Source organism: Tachysurus vachellii, chromosome 3 (genome assembly GCF_030014155.1).
Source record: "Tachysurus vachellii isolate PV-2020 chromosome 3, HZAU_Pvac_v1, whole genome shotgun sequence".
In the NCBI taxonomy this organism is placed as follows: domain Eukaryota; kingdom Metazoa; phylum Chordata; class Actinopteri; order Siluriformes; family Bagridae; genus Tachysurus; species Tachysurus vachellii.
The window spans coordinates 27,682,753-27,705,507 of NC_083462.1; the positions used below are offsets into that span (position 1 = coordinate 27,682,753).

At 39.5% G+C, this 22,755-nt stretch overlaps 1 protein-coding gene across 1 annotated transcript; it reads right to left on the reverse strand.

The window, feature by feature from the left end:
* Positions 1-20: 20 nt before the first annotated feature.
* Positions 21-21,914, reverse strand: rhoj (ras homolog family member J). The gene is made up of 5 exons (XM_060866570.1): positions 21,160-21,914; positions 6,132-6,190; positions 3,658-3,822; positions 2,526-2,621; positions 21-2,426 (listed from the first exon to the last, which is right to left on the reverse strand). Exons 1-5 carry the CDS (start codon positions 21,365-21,367, stop codon positions 2,280-2,282), a joined length of 675 nt encoding a protein of 224 aa, XP_060722553.1. The 5' UTR covers positions 21,368-21,914; the 3' UTR covers positions 21-2,279.
* Between the last annotated feature and the right edge of the window lie 841 nt (positions 21,915-22,755).

Consider the following 22,755-nt stretch of genomic DNA (forward strand, 5'->3'; position numbering starts at 1 on the left):
TAAAAAAAGGGGGGAAACAATTCTTTGTTCTCACCTTTTAATCACACCTGATATGTACAAACTATAAATACATCTTTTTTTTTTATTTTAATGAAAAGCAGTTATACACCAAGTTATTGGTTTATTAGACATATACTGATGTAGTAAATAAAACTGTATGATAATGTAAATAATACATATACCAAAAAAAAAAAATGATACACAGGTCAAGTTATAGTTAATGATTACAGTACACAGTATGGTGCATAGAATGGTGTAAGGCACAGTGTTTGGAGAAAGAAAAAAAAAAGTAACTTAACTCTGCTACATGGAAGGCACGTGGATTCAGGCTCATTGAGGAGGTGGCTTGCGTCCCTGAGGTGCCTCGCAAAGGCAACCAGTATACACCAAGGCAAATGAATTTAGTGCCAAGGAAGGAGTGCATTTAAACAGCATTGAGACCAGATGTGTGTGTGTTGGTGTTATTTCAGATACTGGAAGTCTCTAAATGAATACGAGAACGTTTCTGAACTTCTGCGCTATTCCAAGGCAGATCAGTGATTCAACATGATTTATAGACCCCTGGCTGCTCCAAAAGACCTTTGGAAAAAGATGAGGGATGACGACTAAGCTTCATGTGTTTCTGGCTTTCTTAAATAGGCTGGAATGAGGAGGTCGATTTGGCAGAATTGGAGCAGTAAAACAGTGTATGATTGCTGTTGAAGATTACCACAGAGGCTGGACTTCTGATAAAGTCTTAAGTTCTTTGTTGTAATGACATGTACAGTTGTAAAATGCAGATCCTAAGAGCATCTGTTTCATGGCCTGAGGATTTTCATAGCACCACTGTTGCAGAAGTGCCAACAAGAAAATCCAAGCAGACAGAAAGAAGCAATTGAATTTGATCAAAAAAAAAAAAAAAAGCCACGTAGGTGGATGAGACAGCTAATTTTCATTAAGGAGGTGTTCCAGGAAAACAGCAGGGCAAAAATCTGAGTGTTCACTACATAAGCAGGAGTGTTTTCTTCTCAGGTCAAAAGGTGAGTTCAAATCCTGATGATGTCTCAACCATCTGTAGACAGGAGCCAAGAGAACAAATAAATTGGCCATGGTGTGTGGGTGTGTGTGTGGGGAAGCCAAAATGTCCTCCATGGGATGGAATGAGGAAGAAAATGGGGAGAATTCAGTAATATCAGTAAAATCAGGTGGCTCCTGCACTGCTACACAATAGCTATAAATAAAATACTGTGGTTAAACTGCAGATGTTGCTGTAGCTGGCGGCACTTCTGCAACTGAAATCCTGGTTAGTTTCTCAAGATCATCTGAAAAGATCATCTCATAGAAACAAAGAGAGAGACATTTAGCCTGCGTAATTTTCTTTTATAGAGGAAGAGCAATCTTCTGTGTACTGTAGCACCACTGGGTTTGTGTTAAATCCTGTTGTTTCCTCTCATTTCTACCATTCTCTTTCTGTATCTGCTCTCTTTATTGATGATTTGGCCAGCCTCCTGAGGGTTTCCCTTATTAACTATCTCAGGATATGGCTGTAGAAAAGAGCATGTTATTGATCTGAGGCAAAAAAAAAAAAAAAAAATCACCATGTACAGAGGAATGGATTTTCAACATTTCTTTCACTTTGAAAAGCCTATAATGTAAGAAACTTAAAATAACCCATAGCTGGAAAACAAGATGTTGTGGACTGGTAATTGAGAAAGTCACACTGGGGCAATTTCGAGAAATGTGTCCCTGTCTAAAGCTTAAGATGAGAAAGCAATCCGTCTTTGGCATGAACACGAATAGAATGACTGGAAGTTGATCGAGGCACTTGTATTGAGCTTAAAGAAGGAGCAAACTAGGCATCTACATAGATTTGAGTTTCCAAATCCCAAAGGGAAACTCCTTGATCACAGTTAAATGTAAGCAGAGTAGGCTGATATACACATTGTGTTCATTTAGATCCACTCCAATTCAGTGAAGCGTGACGTGTTTCAACGTCTCTGTACGAGTCACTTTACAGAAAATGTGAGAAAACAACTGAAAAGCCTTGAATCTGAAGTATTATTTAATAATAATTATTATGTAGAAAATAAATTGGATGAAGTGTGATTTGTTCTCATTTGCATGACAGAAGTGTTGATGCAAAATACACATTGATTTGGAGGTGCTGGAAGACTCAGCTGTGTCTCATTTCCCCCTTCCGGTACTGAAGGAACTTGTGCCATGTCTTTTTCCTGCCTTAAATAGACCAATTCTGTGATGTTTGCTGATGTTCACTAGGCGGTATACCTAAGGTGCTGCAATCATGCAATAGTACAGCAGCTCCTGCATGATATACAGCACCTCTTCTTCTTCTTGGGGCTGAAGATTGTCAGGATGGCCTCGTCAAACACTGTCTTTAGTCCCTTCTGGGTCAGCGCTGAACACTCGAGGTAGCACTGTGCACCGATCTGCATACAAAACACAGAAACGTACAAGCATGATAGAGACTATCCATATCTGTTTTTAGAAAAGGTATATTAGAGATGAGATTAACAAGATTTTCATACATCTCTGGCCAGCTTGAGGCCTTGCTCGTATGTCAGGGGTTTCTCCTTCATTTGGAGCAAACGGGCCAGTGTCTTTGGATCATCTCGCAAGTCAATCTGGGGCACACAAAATGAAACAAAGCCCAAACATTAGAAATTAAAACTGTTGAAATATTGGCATAGCAAAATCCACTCTAGTACAATCAGCTTTTAAATAGTTTATGCTGTCAATATAAATCGAATTATTCTTAACTGTATGACTTTCGGACATTAAAGGGTTAAATAAACATATATTTTTCTGACAAACTGTTTTTAAATATTCTGTTTTTATAGAAAACTTTTTAATCACTACTAGACTTGACGAGAAGTCTTTGTACCTTTAGTAGAAACCAGGATAGACTATAACTGACATGGAAATTTCAAGGCCAGAATGTCTATAAAGCATCTGTAAATCCAGATTTCAGTGTTACAGCAATAAGGGCCTTTCATGCAACATCTGTTTCTCTATAAAATGATGATCAAATCCTATAGCAAAACAGCTCTAGGCTGTTTTGGCAGTACTTGAACACTTGTAAGAAAGCCTCCATATCTTGTTAAATTTCATTTTTATTTTTTGCATCATTTTTGTTAACCATTTTATTTACACAAACTGTCTAAATGAAAGTAAAAAATATTTTTATTGTGATCCAATGGGTGATTTAAATAAAAATAAAAGCAGACATTTGTTCTGCAAGTCTTCTGCGTTTTTATAAGCTTCGTACATCCAGGTCCTAATGTTTACCTATTCTTCTTTGTAAATTGCTCAAGTTTGGACAGAGAACAAGATTCCTGCATATTCTCAATCATTTAATTTTACAAAATACATTGATCTCCCATGACAACATTATATATGTTATTGTATATAGATTTACGACTTATAATCGTCTCGTTAATTCTACTGCAGTACCTGTTTCATGCTAAGTAATGGAGATTTAAACATCCCAGTGAGGTTGTACTAAATATAAGCACTCTTGGAATGCAATCAAATTAGTGGACTGAAACTAATCATTGTATAAATACTAATATTTTGTAAATAAATAGTACAACAGGTGTTAAATAAAATAAAATAAAAACAAAAATCTGCTGTGTTGTTTGTCGCATATGTGGCGCTCACCTGTGTGCCTATGAGGATGTATGGCACATGAGGCATGCATGACTTGAGCTCAGGAACCCACTCTTCCTGCACGTTGTAAAAAGAGGCAGGGTTCACAACAGAGAAGCAGATGAGGAACACGTCAGTGTTGGGGTAGGAAAGGGGCCGCAGCTGGTTGTAGTCTTCCTATAACAACAGAGGATCAAACAGCAGATGACGAGAAGCAAAATTCATTTTTCATTCAGAGCATGTCTACTGTTGGAAGTGAAACCTTACAGCAGAGGAAAGGTGAACATTTACTATGGTATATACATTGTATTGAACAATTAGGAATTAATTTTCCTAAAACTTTGCCTGTGCCAGTTCTCTCCAAAAGTGTACACTTTCAACTTCAGTATCCAGTCAACCATGTGCCAGCAGAGCAAGGCAATGCTCCATGTGTGCAATGCAACATATACTGATTTTTGTTTAGACCTGACATTTAACAGAAATATGGTAGAAATGTGATTTTATCCCCCACTCATGTCTGAGAAACAAAGATAATTTGAATGACATTTATGCATTTTTGGGGGGAATTTTAATTTAAATTTTTTGTACTGGCAAAGTACGAGTTGACCCACTGGACATTGAACTAGACAGATGAAGATTGGAAAAGACCAGGCACCATTTTGCCAATCTTGCTCAGTTTCAGTGCACCTGTGCCCACTGCAGCCCCCCTGTTCTTGGCCAGAACCCATGTGGTCTTTTAATGTTGTAGTCATCTGCCTCAAGAATTGTTACATTCTGAGATGCTCACATTTCTTATAAAAAGAGGTTATTTTAGTAACCTTCCTGTCAAAATAAACCACTCTGGTCGTTCTACTCTGACCTCTCTTATCAACAATTTGTAGAACCCCTGCTCACCATACTGTGTAAACTCTAGAGACTGTTGTGTATAAAATTCCCAGGAGATCAGCAGTTTATGAAATACTCAAAAAGCCTCTCTGGCACCAACGATCAGATCAAGCTTACATTTTTCCTGAAGCTCTTGTCCTGGATCTGCATCAATTCATACATTGTTCTTTAGCTACATGTTCGGTTGATTAGATTAACTGGATGTCTAATAAAAATTATTACGTGCTTCTAATAAAGTGGGCTGTGTGTATGGAAATCTCTGAATCTAAATACAAAAACATATTTACAACACCGATTTTACAAAAGAGAGCGCAACACAAGAGCATTATCCTGATACAAGCTTTCCCTGATAAGAGCCAGACACTTCATTACTAAAGTGCAATTGATCTGAGGGTAAGTGATCCTTATCAGCGAAGATCCCAGCATGTTGTATATGTTCTTTATTGAAAAACACACTGCTTATTTACTCAGTACAGCATGGCACAGCACTGCTTCACAGGCACAAGGCCGGACTGTTCTCTATACCCTCTGCACAGATATGAGCTGTCTGAGAGCTGCTTAATGAACTGTGGGAAAGTTTGGTTTCTATGACTACATGCTCCAGATGTTAAATGGTATTACACCCAGCTGAGTTTTACATCAAGCTGAGATTAAAATATCCTCATTTTCGATAGGACAAGACATGGCATGCATGTAGACCTGGTTTGATGCATACATTCACTCACTGTCCACTTTATCAGGAATACTTGCACATACCTACACCTGCACATTCATGTATTAATCTACTCAGCCAATCACAGTGAGCAGAAAAGCATCTCAGAATTCACAACACATCAAACCTTGAGATGGATGAGCTAAAACAGCAGAAGTCCACATCAGACATATTGTCAGCCAAGAACAAGAATCTGAGACCATCATGGGCAGACTCACCTAATACAAATCTTCAGCTGTCCAGTGTTTCGATTGGCTGTCTTAGACGAACAATTTAATTTCACAAATTGTTTTTCTCTATCATCTGTTGTTTTTCATTTGTTACCTGCCTGTAGATCCCAGCATTTTTGTTCATGGTGTCATCCCAACAGTAAATATTTGCTGCTCTCCCATTATGGTGTTTGCAACTGGTATACTAAAAGTTTTATTGACACCACAGACTGAAGCAAACAAGCACACAACAGTTTCAGTCGATAGAACCTGACAGGTTCCCTTTCTTCCAGAGGGATGCAGGCTGCATAATTTGTGTGCACCTTGCTCATGTGTTCCCTATTAGAGGCCATCTGAAGAAGCTTATTTACATTTCAGATATTGAGTTATTTGATGCAAGGCAATAAAACCATCAATAACAGTTAGGTGATGAAGGGAGCCAGCCAGGAGTGTTCAATTAGAGAAATGGATTAGGTCACTTATCAAAATGTCAGGTTTACTTGGCAAACTGTCAAAATACTTTTGCAAAGAGTCAAACAGTACTCATAGTTTCTCAGCTCTGAACATACTGTATATGCTATTGGTGAAATTCTGGATTTAGTTTATACGTATTCATGCACTATGCTACACAAATGATCAGTGTAAATGATCTTAAGACTTACTTATAACTTGAGACTTACCTGCCCAGCTGTGTCGTACAACCCCAACAAGTGCTGTCTGCCAGATACGGTAACATTTACTGTAAAAGAAACCACATGATAGTGATAGAGTTCATCTATATGTAGGAATTGCAAATACAATACAAGGTTTCTGGGTAAACTAAAGACTTAAATAAGTATTACAAAAACCCTTAACACCAAAACCATGTTTTTGTTGCCATGTCAGCTTGTTGTAGTACTCTTCTCTAATAGAGTTTTATCTTCATTGTACTTATACAAGCACAAGTTTGTACTAGCATGATGTTGAATGACAATGAAGATTATTGTCAGCAGAAGCTTCAGGTGGTAGGATGGAGCGACATTAAATAACGACGAAGCCTCAAACTACTATTTACTCCGTTGAGAGCCTGTCACACTTGACTCAAGCTATAGGCTACTAGCTAGAGATAGTTAGACAGAGTAACCTATGCAACTGAGGGTCTTACATTACCATAAACAAACTTCATCTACACAAATTTTCAGTCATAAAACAGAAAGTTGAAGTCGGGTCTATATTACAGTGCCCCAAGCAGTGATCAATAGCATAAAAAAGCCAAACAGTAGAATTCTCTAATTAAACTGAACATGTCTGATATAACACTACCACCTCAGTGATTAATCCGACACATTGACCTACTCAGTGTTTTAGTTGCACAAATGTTTCGACCTCGGCAAATTCTAGTGCAACAGGTGAAATTATATTTGTTTCTAATTGCTAATAATTGCATGCTAAGAGACATTATTATCTTAGCTAATTACTGAAATCGCTAGATTTGCTAATCAGAAATTTTCTAATCAAGGAAAGGACTAATATCTGTGAACAAAAAAGGTTTAAAAGGTTACATTTTAATAACTTACAATCAAATTAATTTTATTGATTTTTGAAACCCAAAACAATCATTACAGCACAAAATTGAGTAGAGTTACACAATATAGAAGAATTGCCTTACAAAATTGTTCAGACAGTTGCAATTAAACTTGTACCAAAGCACTCTCCCTCCCACCCAATCCTCCTCCAAATGGATTTTTTGAAAAAATTCAGTGGGAAAGAAACTGTGTTCAATAGAGCCGGTCTGGTTGCTGTAGTCATTATCACTGTGTGCAAGATGAAGATGGAAGAGGTGATATCATTAACTGATCTGGTTGCTGCTCCTCCTCCCCAGTCATAAACAACACATTCTTGCCCTGGTGGGAATCTTTAAGTGATTGTTGTAGTAGCCAATTTTGACAATATGGCTCTGTAATGATCAAATAGTGGCAGTGAGTGTTCTGCCCCACATCGGTGAAATATCCACAGCCATGAAATCAATAACATCAATAAATATTTTCACTGTTTGCTTAAAATCTATGGAGGTATGCGGACTTTATGAAGATTAACATTTGTTAAAATGCTTAGATATAAAAGGTCTGGGGGGGCACGGTGGCTTAGTGGTTAGCACGTTTGCCTCACACCTCCAGGGTTGGGGGTTCGATTCCCGCCTCCGCCTTGTGTGTGTGGAGTTTGCATGTTCTCCCCGTGCCTCGGGGGTTTCGTCCGGGTACTCCGGTTTCCTCCCCCGCTCCAAAGACATGCATGGTAGGTTGATTGGCATCTCTGGAAAATTGTCCCTAGTGTGTGATTGTGTGAGTGAATGAGAGAGTGTGTGTGTGTGCCCTGAGATGGGTTGGCACTCTGTCCAGGGTGTATCCTGCTTTGATGCCCAATGACGCCTGAGAATAGTTCGGATAAGCGGTAGAAAATGAATGAATAATAGGTCTGGATCTGCCACACCTGCCCTTGTGGAGTGGAAGAGCCTCCATTGCTCACTGTTTACACTTTTTAATATAATAAAAACTTATGGTTGTATGGTTATGGTTGACTGCTTATGGTTGTAAAGTTTGGTTCTAAGACCTTTTTTCTAAAAATCATGTCGTTTTTATGCTACGGTGTAAATGCAAAGGTAAACTTTAATGTCTCACTTCACTGACGACAAGTGGTGTAGAAACAGGATACATCTTTGTGAGTGATCAATTGATATATAGACAGTTGTATTGCAATGACTAAGAGGAAATAGGACAAAACGATGCTTTTTTGTGTGTGTATGCTGTCAACAATCAGCACTCATTTAAACACCATGTTTTAACAATGTGGATTGGTACACTGAATACAAATGGTGTGCAAGGACAAAACTCTCATTTTGTAGCCCACAACAGCTACATTTTCCTAGTAAATGTGTGTTATTAACAATGTTGCTTAAAACAGAGGGATGCTTAATGTATCAGTAGAGAAATGTAAAAAGTTTGTTAATAATAACTAATAATAGCATCTTATTTAACGTATGTATACTACATTCATACAATCATTTACACACTAGCAAAAAGGACTGAAACACAGACTACGTGGACAGATGAAATTCTGTGTCCAAAATCCTCATTAATATCACCTCAGTAGTTCTGCAATTTATCAGCACACCAAATACAGTATCATTCTTAGGTGCACCACTGGGCTTTGTGCAAAATTTGGAATGGAGCCTGAGTCAGCTCCTGTCTCATGATAGCTGTGAATAACATTTGTATCTATAAACAACTTCTTTATATTTCTTGAATTCTAAACTGATAGAAGAGAACTCTTTCACCCTTACATTCAGACTCGCTTTCATACCTGAGAATAGTTAGCGTTAGTGATAGCTCAACATTTTTTCTCATAGTAAATCAAATATTTTTTCTAAAAATAAAATGTTTAAAAAAAAGTGTTTAAAGTAAACGAAAGCTACTGCTGATAAAATATATTATATTTTCTGAATTGACCCTTTTAACCAGCTGTAAATGGGAGGGGATCAGAATGAGAAGATGTTTCATTTTAAAAGCTTGATAAGGAAGGGCTCTCTCCCTCTGTGTGTGTGTGTGTGTGTGTGAGTGAGTGTGTGGGTGTGCAGAAACAATATACATCCTTGTGGGTGATGAGGGGAGATGAGAGGACAGCTGTTTTGCTACAACTAAGAGGAAAAAGGCCAGACACAGCCATGCCTTTTTTTGCCTTTTGTTTTCAACAATCGGTATTCAGTAAAGAAACAAGTGTGTTAGCCAAGCGCTTTCCTGTCTCTTTAGCCGCACAGTACACTCTCTGTATATTCCCTAGAGCTTGCACTCTGGGCGTTGACACTAGCTCAATGCTTGTAAAAGACAATACAGTCATTTAAATATTTCTCCTCCTCATCTGCAGCAGTAATGAGCTGAAATGCTAAATGCTCCACAGGGCTGGTGAGAAGCAGCAGTGAAATGAAACTTCCCTGCACATCATGTTGTTATGTCAAGCGTTATTGTATCTCTTGGCAGCATGTGGCATAATCTTGAAAGATTAGAGATATAATTGATGAGTGACTATGCGCTGTGTGAGGCTGCAGAGCGCTTCAGAAATTCAAATCAAATCAGTCGTTTCTTATACCCACTGGAACAACTGCTGATCTTGCTGCTAAATTTAGCTTCTTGTACAAATGCAGACAAGAGTTCGATCCCAAATACAGCAGGCAAAGTCATGCTGAAAAGCACTGAGGCAGTGAGGAAGTGCTGAACTCTGCTTCTTAGCCACTTCCACAATTTGGAGGTTATCGGTTTCTTGGAGAGGGACTGAAGGACTGCAACTGTAGCTGAAAAGTCTGGTGAAGGGAGATGAAACTGACGCAGCGTTTCATTTACACATGCTTTGTAGCTGAGCCTCTGTTTGTATGTATCAGCTGTTCCTGAAGGCTCCCTATAGGAGTTCTGCTCGCCTCCTGAGACACTAACTAAATAAGTAGTAAATTGTTGACACACACTGTCTTCCTATCCTGTGTCCCCTTCACTGTTTCTTGCCTGTCGATGAGGAAGGAAAAGGACAAAGACAGAAAGAAAGAGACGGAGAAAAAAATATTGTGGTTATTTGGGGTGGTAGAGGGGCCTTCAGCTGTTCCGTCCGGTCAGCTGCCTCTCGTCATGTGGCCTGCTGTTTTACTCCACAGCTTGGAGTGAGACGCATGGTGTTGTTCCAATCATCCCCCTCTAGCTGAAAACCTCCACACATGCTGTGTAATGTGATTTGGGGTGTGGAGAAGTCTCCAGGCGTCTTACAATGTGGCTCTGTGTAATATGAGTGTGCTTTAAGAGCCACCATGGCTTCTAGCTGACCAACCCACTCAAAGGAAAGCACAATAGATAAACAGTTATGTACAGAGCCATAGTATAAGTAGAAAAAGCCCTGGCATTCCAGTACATTATAAATCAAATATAAGTATATAGTAACAATTAGTGATCACTGATTGCTGCATAAACAACTGTATATTTAATTACTATATCCTATATAAATATGCAACAGTATATTTAATTACTATATACTATGTATACTCTATATTTCAAACATTTAAATATAGAAAAATCCACCTCCATAAATTGTGTTGTTTAGTTTCAACATCTTCAACCAACACATTGCCCATTTCACATATTGCTCAAACAGAAACGCTTACAAACTTTGTGCTAATAGTTCTGTCAGTGCCATCATGCTCATCATCTCGTAAATCGCTAACTTGCCAAGCCGAATCTCTTGGGTAGCCAAGCCAGATAACTTGGCTCAACTGTGTCGTATAGCTACACTGCATTCTGGGACTTTAAATCCAGCTTGCTGAACTTTCTGGATTTCTCATTTATGTGAAAATGTTGCTGGGAGTTTTTTGACATGCTGAAATCAAACCCTGTGCTGTATCTTTGTATGGGTGGTGGTGGTGTTGGATTTTGTTTTTCCTTAATAATAAAAAAATACATTTAAAATCTGTTGTGTTTACTTGTGTTATCTTTCACATTTAAATTATTTAATCTTATTTAAAGGGGGCACGGTGGCTTAGTGGTTAGCACGTTCGCCTCACACCTCCAGGGTCGGGGTTCGATTCCCGCCTCCACCTTGTGTGTGTGGAGTTTGCATGTTCTCCCCGTGCCTCAGGGGTTTCCTCCGGGTACTCCGGTTTTATCCCCCGGTCCAAAGACATGCATGGCAGGTTGATTGGCATCTCTGGAAAAATTGTCCCTAGTGTGTGATTGCGTGAGTGAATGAGTGTGTGTGTGCCCTGCGATGGGTTGGCACTCCATCCAGGGTGTATCCTGCCTTGATGCCCAATGACGCCTGAGATAGGCACAGGCTCCCCGTGACCCGAGGTAGTTCGGAAAAGCGGTAGAAGATGAATGAATGAATGAATCTTATTTAAAATGTAGTAAAGAATTCCATTTATTCCTTGTCTGCGGCAGAGTCACGACAGTCATCACTGGGGTTCAATAATCATGTAATATTCATGCACGAGGAAAGTGAATTATTTGTTTGGCCATTTTACTGAATGTCCTTCTTTCACATGTAGGAAACACACAATATTTCATTGTGTGTTAGTGATTCTGTTTCTACATGGAAATGTGTCCCTCCACACAGAATAATCATGCCCTGCAAAGAATTTTTGCATAATGAAGCTAAAAACATCATTATTGTAATTCTTCTCAAATCTTCCATATTCAATAAGAGACAGAGTCTATAACAGACAGTGTGCAGTGAAGATGAATGTTTCCACTGTATTTTAGTGCACTTGATTAAACTGGCTAAGAGCAAGATCCTGGTCAACTGAAAGCACAATCGCTGCTAATTATGCGTATTAATCAAATCTTGTTTGTGAAGCTATACTCAAACAGTAACAAGGCAAAGCTCTTGAAAGCCATGTACTGCTTTTGCTTAGCCACATTTCACCATTGTAACTCTACAAGGCATCTATAAGGGATGTTTCTTGGAAGTGGAAATGAATGAAAGATTTGTGATCATTATTTGTGCCATTTGGCACTTGTTTTGTTTTGTTTTTTGTTTTTGTTTTGTTTTTTGCAAACCTGTGCTTTTACAACAACGTAACAGCAAGGAAGGCCATCCCTCCCCCTGACGACCAGGTACTCTGTCTATCCACGGCTGACGTGAGGAGAACTCCATGCATAGTTAAACCACGGAAGGCTGCTGGTCCAGACAACATTCCTGGCAGGGTGCTCAGGGAATGCACACTGATATCTTCAACATTTCCCTGAATTGTTGCTACGTGCCTCAAGACAACCACCATTGTCCCCGTCCCAAAGAAATCTACAGTGCCCTGCCTCAATGACTATCGTCCCGTCACACTCACACCCATCGTTATGAATTGTTTTGTGAGGCTCGTCATGAGGCATGTCAAGACCCAGTTACCACCCTGACTGGACCACCTACAGTTCGCGTATCATCCAAACTGCTCCACAGATGATGTCATTGCCACGGCCCTTCATTTAGCCCTCGCCCACCTGGACAATGAAGACATGTAGGTACGAATGCTGCTCACAGACTTTAGTTCAGCATTCAATACAATCATCCCTCAGCACCTGTTTGGGATGCTGAGCCTGCTGGGTCTGAACACCTCCCTCTGCAACTGAATCCTGGACTTCCTGACTGGGTGACCTCAGTCAGTCCGGATCGGGAACATCATCTCCAGCACCACCACACTGCGCACTGGAGCCCCTCAGGGCTGTGTGCTCAGTCCACTGCTGTTCACTCTGCTGACTCACGACTGTGCAGCATGCACAGATCGAACCATGTCATCCAGTTCGCTGATGACAAGACCGTGGTGGGTCTTATCAGCAAGAATGATGAGTCAGCACACAGAGAGGAGGTGCAGCAGCTAACTGCCTGGTGTAGAGCCAACAATCTGTCTCTGAATGTTTATAAAACCAAAGAGATGCTTGTTGACTTCCGGAGAGCACAGACCGACCACTCTCCGCTGAACATCGACGGATCATGTGTAGACATAGTCATGAGCAACAAATGACTTGGTGTTCATCTAGCGGAGAACTTCACCTTGTCACTCAACACCAGCTCCATCACCAAGAAAGCCCAGCAGCGTCTCTACTTCTTACGAAGGCTGAGAAAGGCACATCTCCCTCCCCTCGTCCTGACTACTTTTTACAGAGGGACCATTTAGAGCATTCTGAGCAGCTGCATTGCTGTCTGGTTTGGGAACTGCACCATCTCGGATCACAAGACCCTGAAACGGATAGTGAGGACAGCTGAGAAGATCATTGGAGTCTCTCTTCCCTATATCATGGACACTTAGACCACATGTTGCAGCCGCAAAGCCAACAGCATTGTGGATGACCCCACACACCCCTCACACACGTTTCACCCTACTGCCGTCTGGAAAAAGGTACCAAAGCATTCGGGCCCTCACGACCAGACTGTGTAACAGTTTCTTTCCACAAGCCATCAGACTCCTTAATAATTAAGCTGAACTGTACTGAGCACAACACACACGCACATCAACTGTATGGACTGCACAAACCTACACTAAATACACACACTTCCAATATACGTCCATCAATCTGCTTACATGCTGCTTTGCACACTTTTTTTGCTCTTTGCATATGCTGCCTCACTTTTCAGTCGTTTGCTGTTTTGCACACTCTTTTACAATATCTCAGGTAACTACTGCTTTAACACGTGGTTCATTCCAGTATTTCTGCACATGCATTATTGTCTGAACATACAGTATTTACAATGGTCGGCGCTGTTTCTGTCTATTGTCTGTTGTGTATTGCATTGTAATTTTTTGTTTGCACTGTCCTTTGTCCTGCTCTGTCTTGTCTGTCTTGTTTGTCTTGTCCTGCATTGTTTGCACCAGGTTGCACAGATGCACTTTATGTATCTAGGACTAACTTACTAAGTCCTTATAGCTCTGTCTTTGTTTGATGTAGCACCATGATCCTGGAGAAACCTTCTCATTTCACTGTGTACTGCAACAGCTATATATGGTTGAAATGACAATAAAAGCTTCTTGACTTGACTTTTAAGGACTGTTCACAGATGCAAAGTCATAACACACCACTCAGTACCTGTCTTCAGTAAGCTTAGATATGTTACAGAGAAGTTAGTGGGATCGCAGTCATTTTGCTTCGATCTCTACTTTTATTAAAATCCCAGACTGATCTTCATGCACATTAAGCTTAAAAAATGTGCAAAACAAGAGTTGAAGGCGGAAAAAAAAAATCAGCATGTCTCAGTTGTCACAACAGTCTGTAACACTGTACTATGTCAAACAAGAGCTTGTTTATCAGTGTCAGTTGATATAGCAAAGTCTGCATTCAACAGTGTTACAACTTGAACTTTTAAGGTAATAAGTGCATTTTATATACCTGACACTTTTGTTACACTGGTTCTTTTTACATTACAAACTGAGAGTTTATAGAGAAAATGACTTCAAGTCAATACAAACTTTTATTTTTTCTTAAATTTCTGTTTATCTGAACAGTTTCAGAATAAATCTAGGACTATTTGATCTGGATATGTTTTACATGCAGAGGTGGGGAAAGCCAGTGTATCCAAACTACAAAAAAAAAAACTCATGCAAAACTGTGAAAATAGTTCTATTAGTTTGGGAGCACTCCAAAAAGTGCTTTTTTCTATCACCTTCTACAGAAATCAAACCAAAACCAAGTACTGTATTAGCATGTTATACTTAGACAGTACTTGGTTTTGGTTTGATTTCAGTAGAAGGTTTTGAAATAGCTTGTCAAGGTAGTAACACTCCTGGGGATATTAGGCAAATTGTTGTGTTCTTAGAACAAGAACTATCTAAACTTACTGGCAATGACCTTAAAACCAACTTCCTAATATTGTGCCTGTTTTAGGTAGGTGGTAGATCATGAAGACAAAACAATCACAAAACATGATGCATCAGAACAGGTCACCTTCTTCCATTGCTCAAGGGTCAAGTTGTGATGCTTACATTCCCATTGTTCCCTTGGACCACTTTTGGTAAGTACTGACCACTCTTTACCAGGAAAACCACACAAGACTACCTTTTTGGAGATGCTCTCATTCAGGCTTCTAAACAACACAATCCAGCCTTTGAAAAAGTTCAAGATTCTTAAGCTTGCCCATATTCCTGCTCCCAACACATACAACCTCAAGAACTGACTGTTCACTTGCTGCCTAATATCTCCTAACCCTTGAGAGGTGCAACTGTAACAAGATTATCAGTGTTAATCACTTCATCTTTGAGTGGATTTAATGTTATGGCTGATTGGTGTACATGGTATGTGTATTGGGGGTAATGCTTTATCGTGCAGTGGATCTGAAGTCAATCCTGTCAACAGCAGATGCAAGGCAGAAGTAGTCACTCTGGAGCTTTTGGGTTGAGTGATTTCCATGTTTTTGGACCACTATAGAAGGCAAGGGGGTGGGGGTGGGGGATGGGGGGTGGGGGGGGTCTTCTGGTCAGATGAAGAAGTGCAACAGATGGTGCTTCAGTGGCAAAACATGCCAGGAAAAGTTTTTTTTTTTAAGAGGAAGCCAGACGCTTGTTAAGTGCTGGACCACTTGCATTGCATGAAATGGTGATTACAGTATAGAGAAAAGTGATATTTTTGTGAAACCTAACTTTTGACTCACCTAAACATTTTTAGTTGTTTAATGCTAAACATCCACAAGTTGATTCTTATTATCACAAACATTACACCAGTTACAAACATTCATTCTGTCACTAGCTTCAATCTAGAGTTTAGTAATAAAAAAAATGCAGCTTTTCATGTTACCAACAATCTACAAAACACACTAAAGTCCTCAGCCTAAGGTGTAAGCAAATGTTAAAAAAAATGCAAATATTAATGCAAACTGTTTACATTAAAAACATGAGTTATGAGAATATAAAATACTCATAGAACAACATACTTGCATACATCATGGAGAAGCTGTGAATATTCAGATTCTGATTATCGTGTGCAAAACAATCATAACCAAAGATGATCTCTGGCAATGTTACATAACAGACATTTCTTAGGTAAACTTATCTGGTCTGAACGGTACTTCTGTCCGTAATAAGTCCTTTAGATTAACAGTAAAATGTGTGTCTACCCTTACACCACATGACAGCATCGAAATGGTGTTCTTCATCAAAGATGGATATTTTAATTACAATTTTAATATTAACTCCACAATGCCCTCTGTGTGCCTCTGACTTAACAAGGCAATATCACTGGTATATTACACGACTTGTGGGGAGCCACACGAGACGATGACTCATCTCAACAGCATTAACAGTCTCTATGCTGTAGACTGGGAACGCAATCTGTTTGTTTTGGACAAGGGAATTTTGATCCAGTGGGATTTGTGAACGGAAACCACGGCCTCTCGTACCAGTGGAACTTTAACCCTACGTCCTTTACAGTCCATGACGTGAGCAAAGACCCCCATGAGTGTTGTGATCCTAAAATGGAAATTTGTATACTGACTGCAAACTTAATCAGACATAAAGGATTTTGGATTATGAAAATACATATTGTTAAAATGTATTAATTTATAAACCCAATAATAATTCCTTGCCATTTGCAGGGTACTTTTGAGAAGGTTATCAGTCCAAAGGGCTAGCAGACATTGATCCATCTGCCGAGTGTATATGTGAATTAATTTAGCAATTTCACCATGTGTTTAAGAATGCTGTGACTATTGCAATTTCTGTAGTAACTACTACAAGCAGAATAATGACCATTTCTTGTTTAACACTAATACTGCTATAGCAAAAACAATGGGTGCCATTCAGCCCCATACAAGGGAGCGCTGTGTTCCTTGGCCTAGACATTAAGGCAGTGTGTGACAGTTCACCCATTTTATTATGATGCTGTGTCGAGGCCCTCTCCATGTGGAGAAACTGATGGGTCTAGACCTAAATGGAAACGATTGATAGGCTCTGTGTTTTCACTCGGCCCTGCTGCGCAAGACAGAATGCCCCTTCTCTTCTCTCTCTGTCTTTTTTCTCTATTATAACACTCACTCTTCCCCTTGCCCCCTGCTACTCTACTTTGCCCAACACCTCATCCATCTCTGTGTTTGAACATGCCTCTGGTAGGGTTTCTAACATATAGCACATATGAACAAGGCTCACAATAAGACAACACATACAATATTTATTATTCGTGATAAAGCCAGACCTGTGAACTGACTATGTGTAGCTAGACTGTGCTGTCTGTGATAACTGCATGCTTCCGTGCTGACATATTCACACTTGAAATCCTGCTTAGTGAGTCAACGACTGGCTAACGTGAACGGTTACAGTGGCTTGCAGAGGCCATTAAAAGTTATCCGGAGAGATTGGAAGAGACATAGGGAGGACTTCTGAATGGCAGCCACTCAACCTTTTCTTAAAATGACAACACAAATGAAATTGATATACAGTATACACAATACACAAAATAGACTTTAAGAAGTTAATTACTCTAGAAATCTTTTTCTATCTTTGCGAACTTGAAAAAAAAAATTGATGTAACGGGAAAAGACATACCTGTAGCATACAAATGGTCTGGACTCAACAGCAACAAAAATAAAGCTTACATTAACTTATAGTCTTATAGTTCACCAAAATAGTGTATCCATCCACTCAGAATTACATTAGGATAACAAATTAGTCCTTCAATACAAACAATCTGGGTATTTGTTATGACATTCATTTAATTTTTTATAATACCCAGGGTGTATTCCAGCCTCACAACCAGTGTTCATGGGATAGATTCTACCCTGTCCACCACTGTGACAGGATAAGAAGTTAAAATAGATGACAGAATTTAATTTCCAGCAATGGGTAAACTGTAATAAAACAAAAATCCTAAACAAAAACGGAGTGATATGGTGGTACAACAGGTAACATTGCCACCTCATACCACCGAAGTCCATCCTGGGCATATGTTATTATCAGAATGAAGTTTTGCATGTTCTCCGTGTGACCACAGTTGTTTACTTCAGGTTCCATGGTTTCCCACCAACCAAAAACATGGAAGTATATGTTAAATTGCACTCTATGTGTATGGCTCAATATGATAGACTAGAATCCAGTCCACTGTGTATTCATCCCTCATGCTGCATGTTCCTGGAATAGGCTCCTGAGTCATTCAGGATGAAGCGAGGATGAATGAATGAGTGTGTAAAAGCATTCGACTGGCAGTATATGAAAAATCTTGTTAACTTATGAAGTTGTTGTCTTAGAAATAGGCCCATGAACATCTCTGAAAGCTGTCATGTCAAATCGTCAACAATCGAATCCTGCTAAATCAGTAATCCATGACAGTGAAAAACCCAACCCTACATCACACATTATCATGTTTCATATATGAGCTTCTCTGTCCAAATATGCATACAGCTTTAAAGAATGGCTAAAATTTTAAAAACCTTTCACAGAATCAACAAGATTAACAAGAAAAAAAGTGTCTGATGACATCTAGAATGTAAATGCTTACCTACACTGCATTATTTTCGCATCATGTTTGACTACTTAACCACCAGTGAGGTTTTAAGGGCCCATACATTTTTAAAATGGACGTTAACTATTTGTGATGAGGTCACATCTGTGTGCCAATGCATTGTAATAGAACCAATTTAAAAAAAATCTTTCACAGCATCCATTCTTCAGGACTTCCGTCTCTCTGCCTTTTTGCTGCCACATAAAAGCATCAACAATAACAATCTGTCATATAATGCGGTAAGGTTTTATTAAAGCTGCCCATGTGCAATTTAAACAGCACTTCCATTTCAAACCACGATGACTGAAACTGTGTGGACATGCTCTTAATCATTACTTATCTGTCTGTTTATCTAAAGTGGGAGCCACTGAATGAGCAAGCCAGGAGTAAGAGTCACATGAACATATGTGAACATATGGTCTTCTCATCACTTTCCAGCAGATAACCCATAAGTGTTGAGGCTTTGTGTTTGTCCTTCAAATCTGTGTTTCCCAACTAAAATTATGGAAGACAATAACAGACATAACTAATGTTTTTAATACATAATCGAGCCTCAATTGAACATCAATAGAGCCAGAACAGGAAACACCACAAAATTAAGCCCTTGTGGCATAGTTTTAATTGATTATGCTATTGAACAAGCTTTAGGATTCCACACTTGGATCACATCTGCAACTCACAGGTTGCCTCATACAGTACATGCTGCAACATAACACTATTGTGTTCCTTTCTGCTGTGGTTTTAGCCTTGGGGAGCTCTGGTGTATTAAACGTTGTCATTAAAAGTCATCCACATTCAGAAACAGTTTCAGCCAATAAAATGTCAAAACTCACAACAAGGCCTAAACATGATTGTTGATTTTATCTGGCTCTGGACTTCAAACTCTGACTGTGAACATAAACAGGTACCTTTTTTGTCTAGCGTGTGTTGATCATGGAGTAACTAATTCATCATTTGGAAGTTAGCTTATACTTTTAAACCTGTACAATGTTTCCTGCAGTCTCTTTTAGAGAGTCGGATTTATGGAAATCCTTTTGTTAAAGTGTGTCACTTTTTCCATTGATATTACAGATATGCAAAGAAATGACCAGAAAAGCAGACAAATTGAATGACTTTCACAGGCAAGAAGAGTTTAAGCAAAACTTCCAAAGAGATTTGATTTAACAGATAAACATTTGTTGTGGCTGCAAATGTGTTGAAACAGTGTTTCTTATAATTTCATAGCCATAGACACCTTTCAGTGGAAAAAAACAAAGATTAATAATGAAAATAAAATGATTTAAATTGTGTGTGCATGCAGCAATTACATAAATAATACTCATTAATTGGCCTAAATAAAGCCTTGTATCCACAGAAACTGAACCAAATGACAGTGTTAAATATTTATTTAATGTAGTTTTTTTAATATTGCAGTTAGATCATTAGATCAAGTTGTCACTGTTTTTAGCTTTCTGTTAGTAAATGAAGAAAGTCTAATCTTTTACTGACAAACATTAAAAACAGAAAAACATTCAAGTGAATTCAGTTTGACTAAGATTTACTGTAATAACTCAATAATAACTATAAAATATTTGATAATGGTAGTTGACGGTGTTGATCTCGAATGTCACCACAAAAGCAAATCTCCAGAAATACATCACAGGGCACTAAAAAGCCTGAAATCCACAATATCACAACCATGTGGTGTTATAGATAAGATAAATGATATGAGCCTATGGTATGCCACAACATGTTCTATAATGAAACAGCATAGTTGTGTAGTGGGTTCCATTGTTCTCTCAAATCATACTTGTGTGAATGTGGACTGGCTTCACATCAGTCTTCTGACTGGCTTCACGTCACGTCTCAGACCTAGTGTTCCTGAGAGGCTCTGGACCCACCATAACCCTGACCAGGATAAAGTGCTTATCAAGAGTCCTCAATTCCAATGTTTATACCTGGGAAAACATTCTGCCTCAGTTTCTACCCCCACACTTTTGTTGTTCTTTTCAAGACAATATCATGGCTACAGTTCAGCTGTCATTTCAGCGCAAAACCTTCTGAGCATTCTCCCAACATTTGTTTGCTGGCACAGATGCATATTTTCCATGTTGTGCTCAATGTATTGTGCTATTATGTATATACTTTTTTTTTTTTTTTTTTTGCTAACTCAGATCTATAGTATGCCTTTCTGATTTTAGACTATTGTTGTTGAACAATACATATTACCATTAATAATGAAAAGAATTCCAGATTGTGGTAGCAACAGGTAGCACAGTGTATAACATATTCATTTTATTAACTCTGTATGTTATATAGCTGTCTGTAAACATTTTGTTAACAGTTGTTTGTTTTTAACCTATGTGTATCAGGCCTTCACTGAGGATTATGTGTATCCAGTAACAGTTCCTCTATCAGGCGGCTATTCTTGGGACCATGGATCGGTTAAGGTGGGGGATAAGTGTGTGTGTGTGTGTGTGTGTGTGTGTGTGTGTGTGTGTGTGTGTGTGTGTGTGTGAGAGAGAGAGAGAGAGAGAGAGAGAGAGAGAGAGAGAGAGAGAGAAATAGAAAGAGAGAGAGAGAGAGAGAGAGAGAGAGAGGAAGAGAGAGAGAGAGAGAGACAGAGAAAGAAATAGAGAGAGAGAAAGAGAGAGAGAGAGAGAGAGAGAGAGAGCACCAGATACAGGACATGTACACATGTGGATAAAGTATACAGTAATATACAGTATGAGAGATTAAATGTTTGTCCCACCTGCGTAATGGTCGAACACAGTGGGTACATATTCCTCAGGGAAAGCGTCATTGGCGTAGCTCATGAGTAAGCAGGTTTTGCCAACAGCTCCGTCACCGACCACCACACATTTCAGCATCTTTTTAACAGAAATGGTGAAGGGCTCCGCGCTCTCCGCTCCGTCCTCAGCGCCGGCACGCTGCTTACTTCTTGAACTACGAGCAGGCATGATAGTCTAATGCTGACTTTCTCCCTCTCTATTCCCTTATAACACACGGAATACTTTAATCCTTGTCCTTCTGTGGTTTGTAACAAGACGCTGAGGGCCTTAGTTTAAACCAGTCCAAACCCTCAGGATGATCCGTCAGGTCGGTGAGCCGCACTGTTGTCCCCCGCGCTTCCAGAACAAACAGGAGCCTTCAGCCGCAGATTCGCCTGAATATCCAAACAATCCGCCAGCTTTCATCCCGTCATTGTACAGTCTCCGTGTACTACACTGAAACGTCTTTCACATTTTGTCTCTCACTCTCAGATCTGCCTTCGCCATTCGCCGGCTTCTTGTCGCTCGTTTCAGGAAACTGGGGCTTTCCACGAGAATGCCATATTAGGTAGGAGTGGGCTGGGAACAATAGGGGCTCTGTCCAAATCCACTTAACAAGGGAGACTAGCAGAAATCCAGCAGCGACAAACAGAAGGAGGGGACATAATCCGGATCCCGCAGTTCCATAAAACTAACAAAAATTTACCAACTGCAAGGCAAACAGTCCAATCAAACTGCAGTCTAACTCATTTATTCACTAGAGGAACGCGCGCAGTTTCTCTAATGACTTTTAGACGTGCGTAAATCTCAACTTCACTGCTATAATCTCAGTTTTTTTGTGAGTGATAAAGTAGTTTTGATTCGTGGCTATTTGACACAGAGTGACAGCTGTCACTCTTAAATAAGCCTTGACATCACGATTGCAAATGTTTTCCAGTGCAATTCCAGTGCAGACTAAATTAAGTATATCTACAGGCAGGTGAACGTAGAGGACATTTTACTTGTGTGATTTGGGTTCAAGGTGTCCGGGTTCTCTCCTGAGCTCGGATTACTGCCTGTATGTTTTGTCCCTGCGCATACTGTAAATTGCCCCTGGTGTTAATGTGTAATGCGCATGATGTCCTTCGTTGTTACATTGCTGTTATCCACAGGACATGAGGGTTCAGTGCTTGGTTCTAGCAGTCCAACACTTTTCTAAGACACTTTGTTGGAGTTTTATTTATCTCATGCTAATTTAAATCACCGATCTATGGGATTTTGACCAAATTTATGCTATTAGGAACCACAGACCATCTATGAATGAAAACACATTATGTGGTCATTAACATCATATACATAATTAAATGGTGCCTCACCGCGTCATCGCGTGTGAATTATATAGCAACACACTAGACATATGGTTAATAAAACATTTCCATTTAAAGAGAACTCTGCTCCATACTCTATACCGCTAACGGCAGGGCCGACACATTCCTCTGCCACAGATGTGTCATTCCAGCTGTGTTTTCCGCACGTGTTATAGAATATGTGTCCCGCGCGCTCCGTCGCCATGGCACCGCGCACCGCGCCGGAGATTC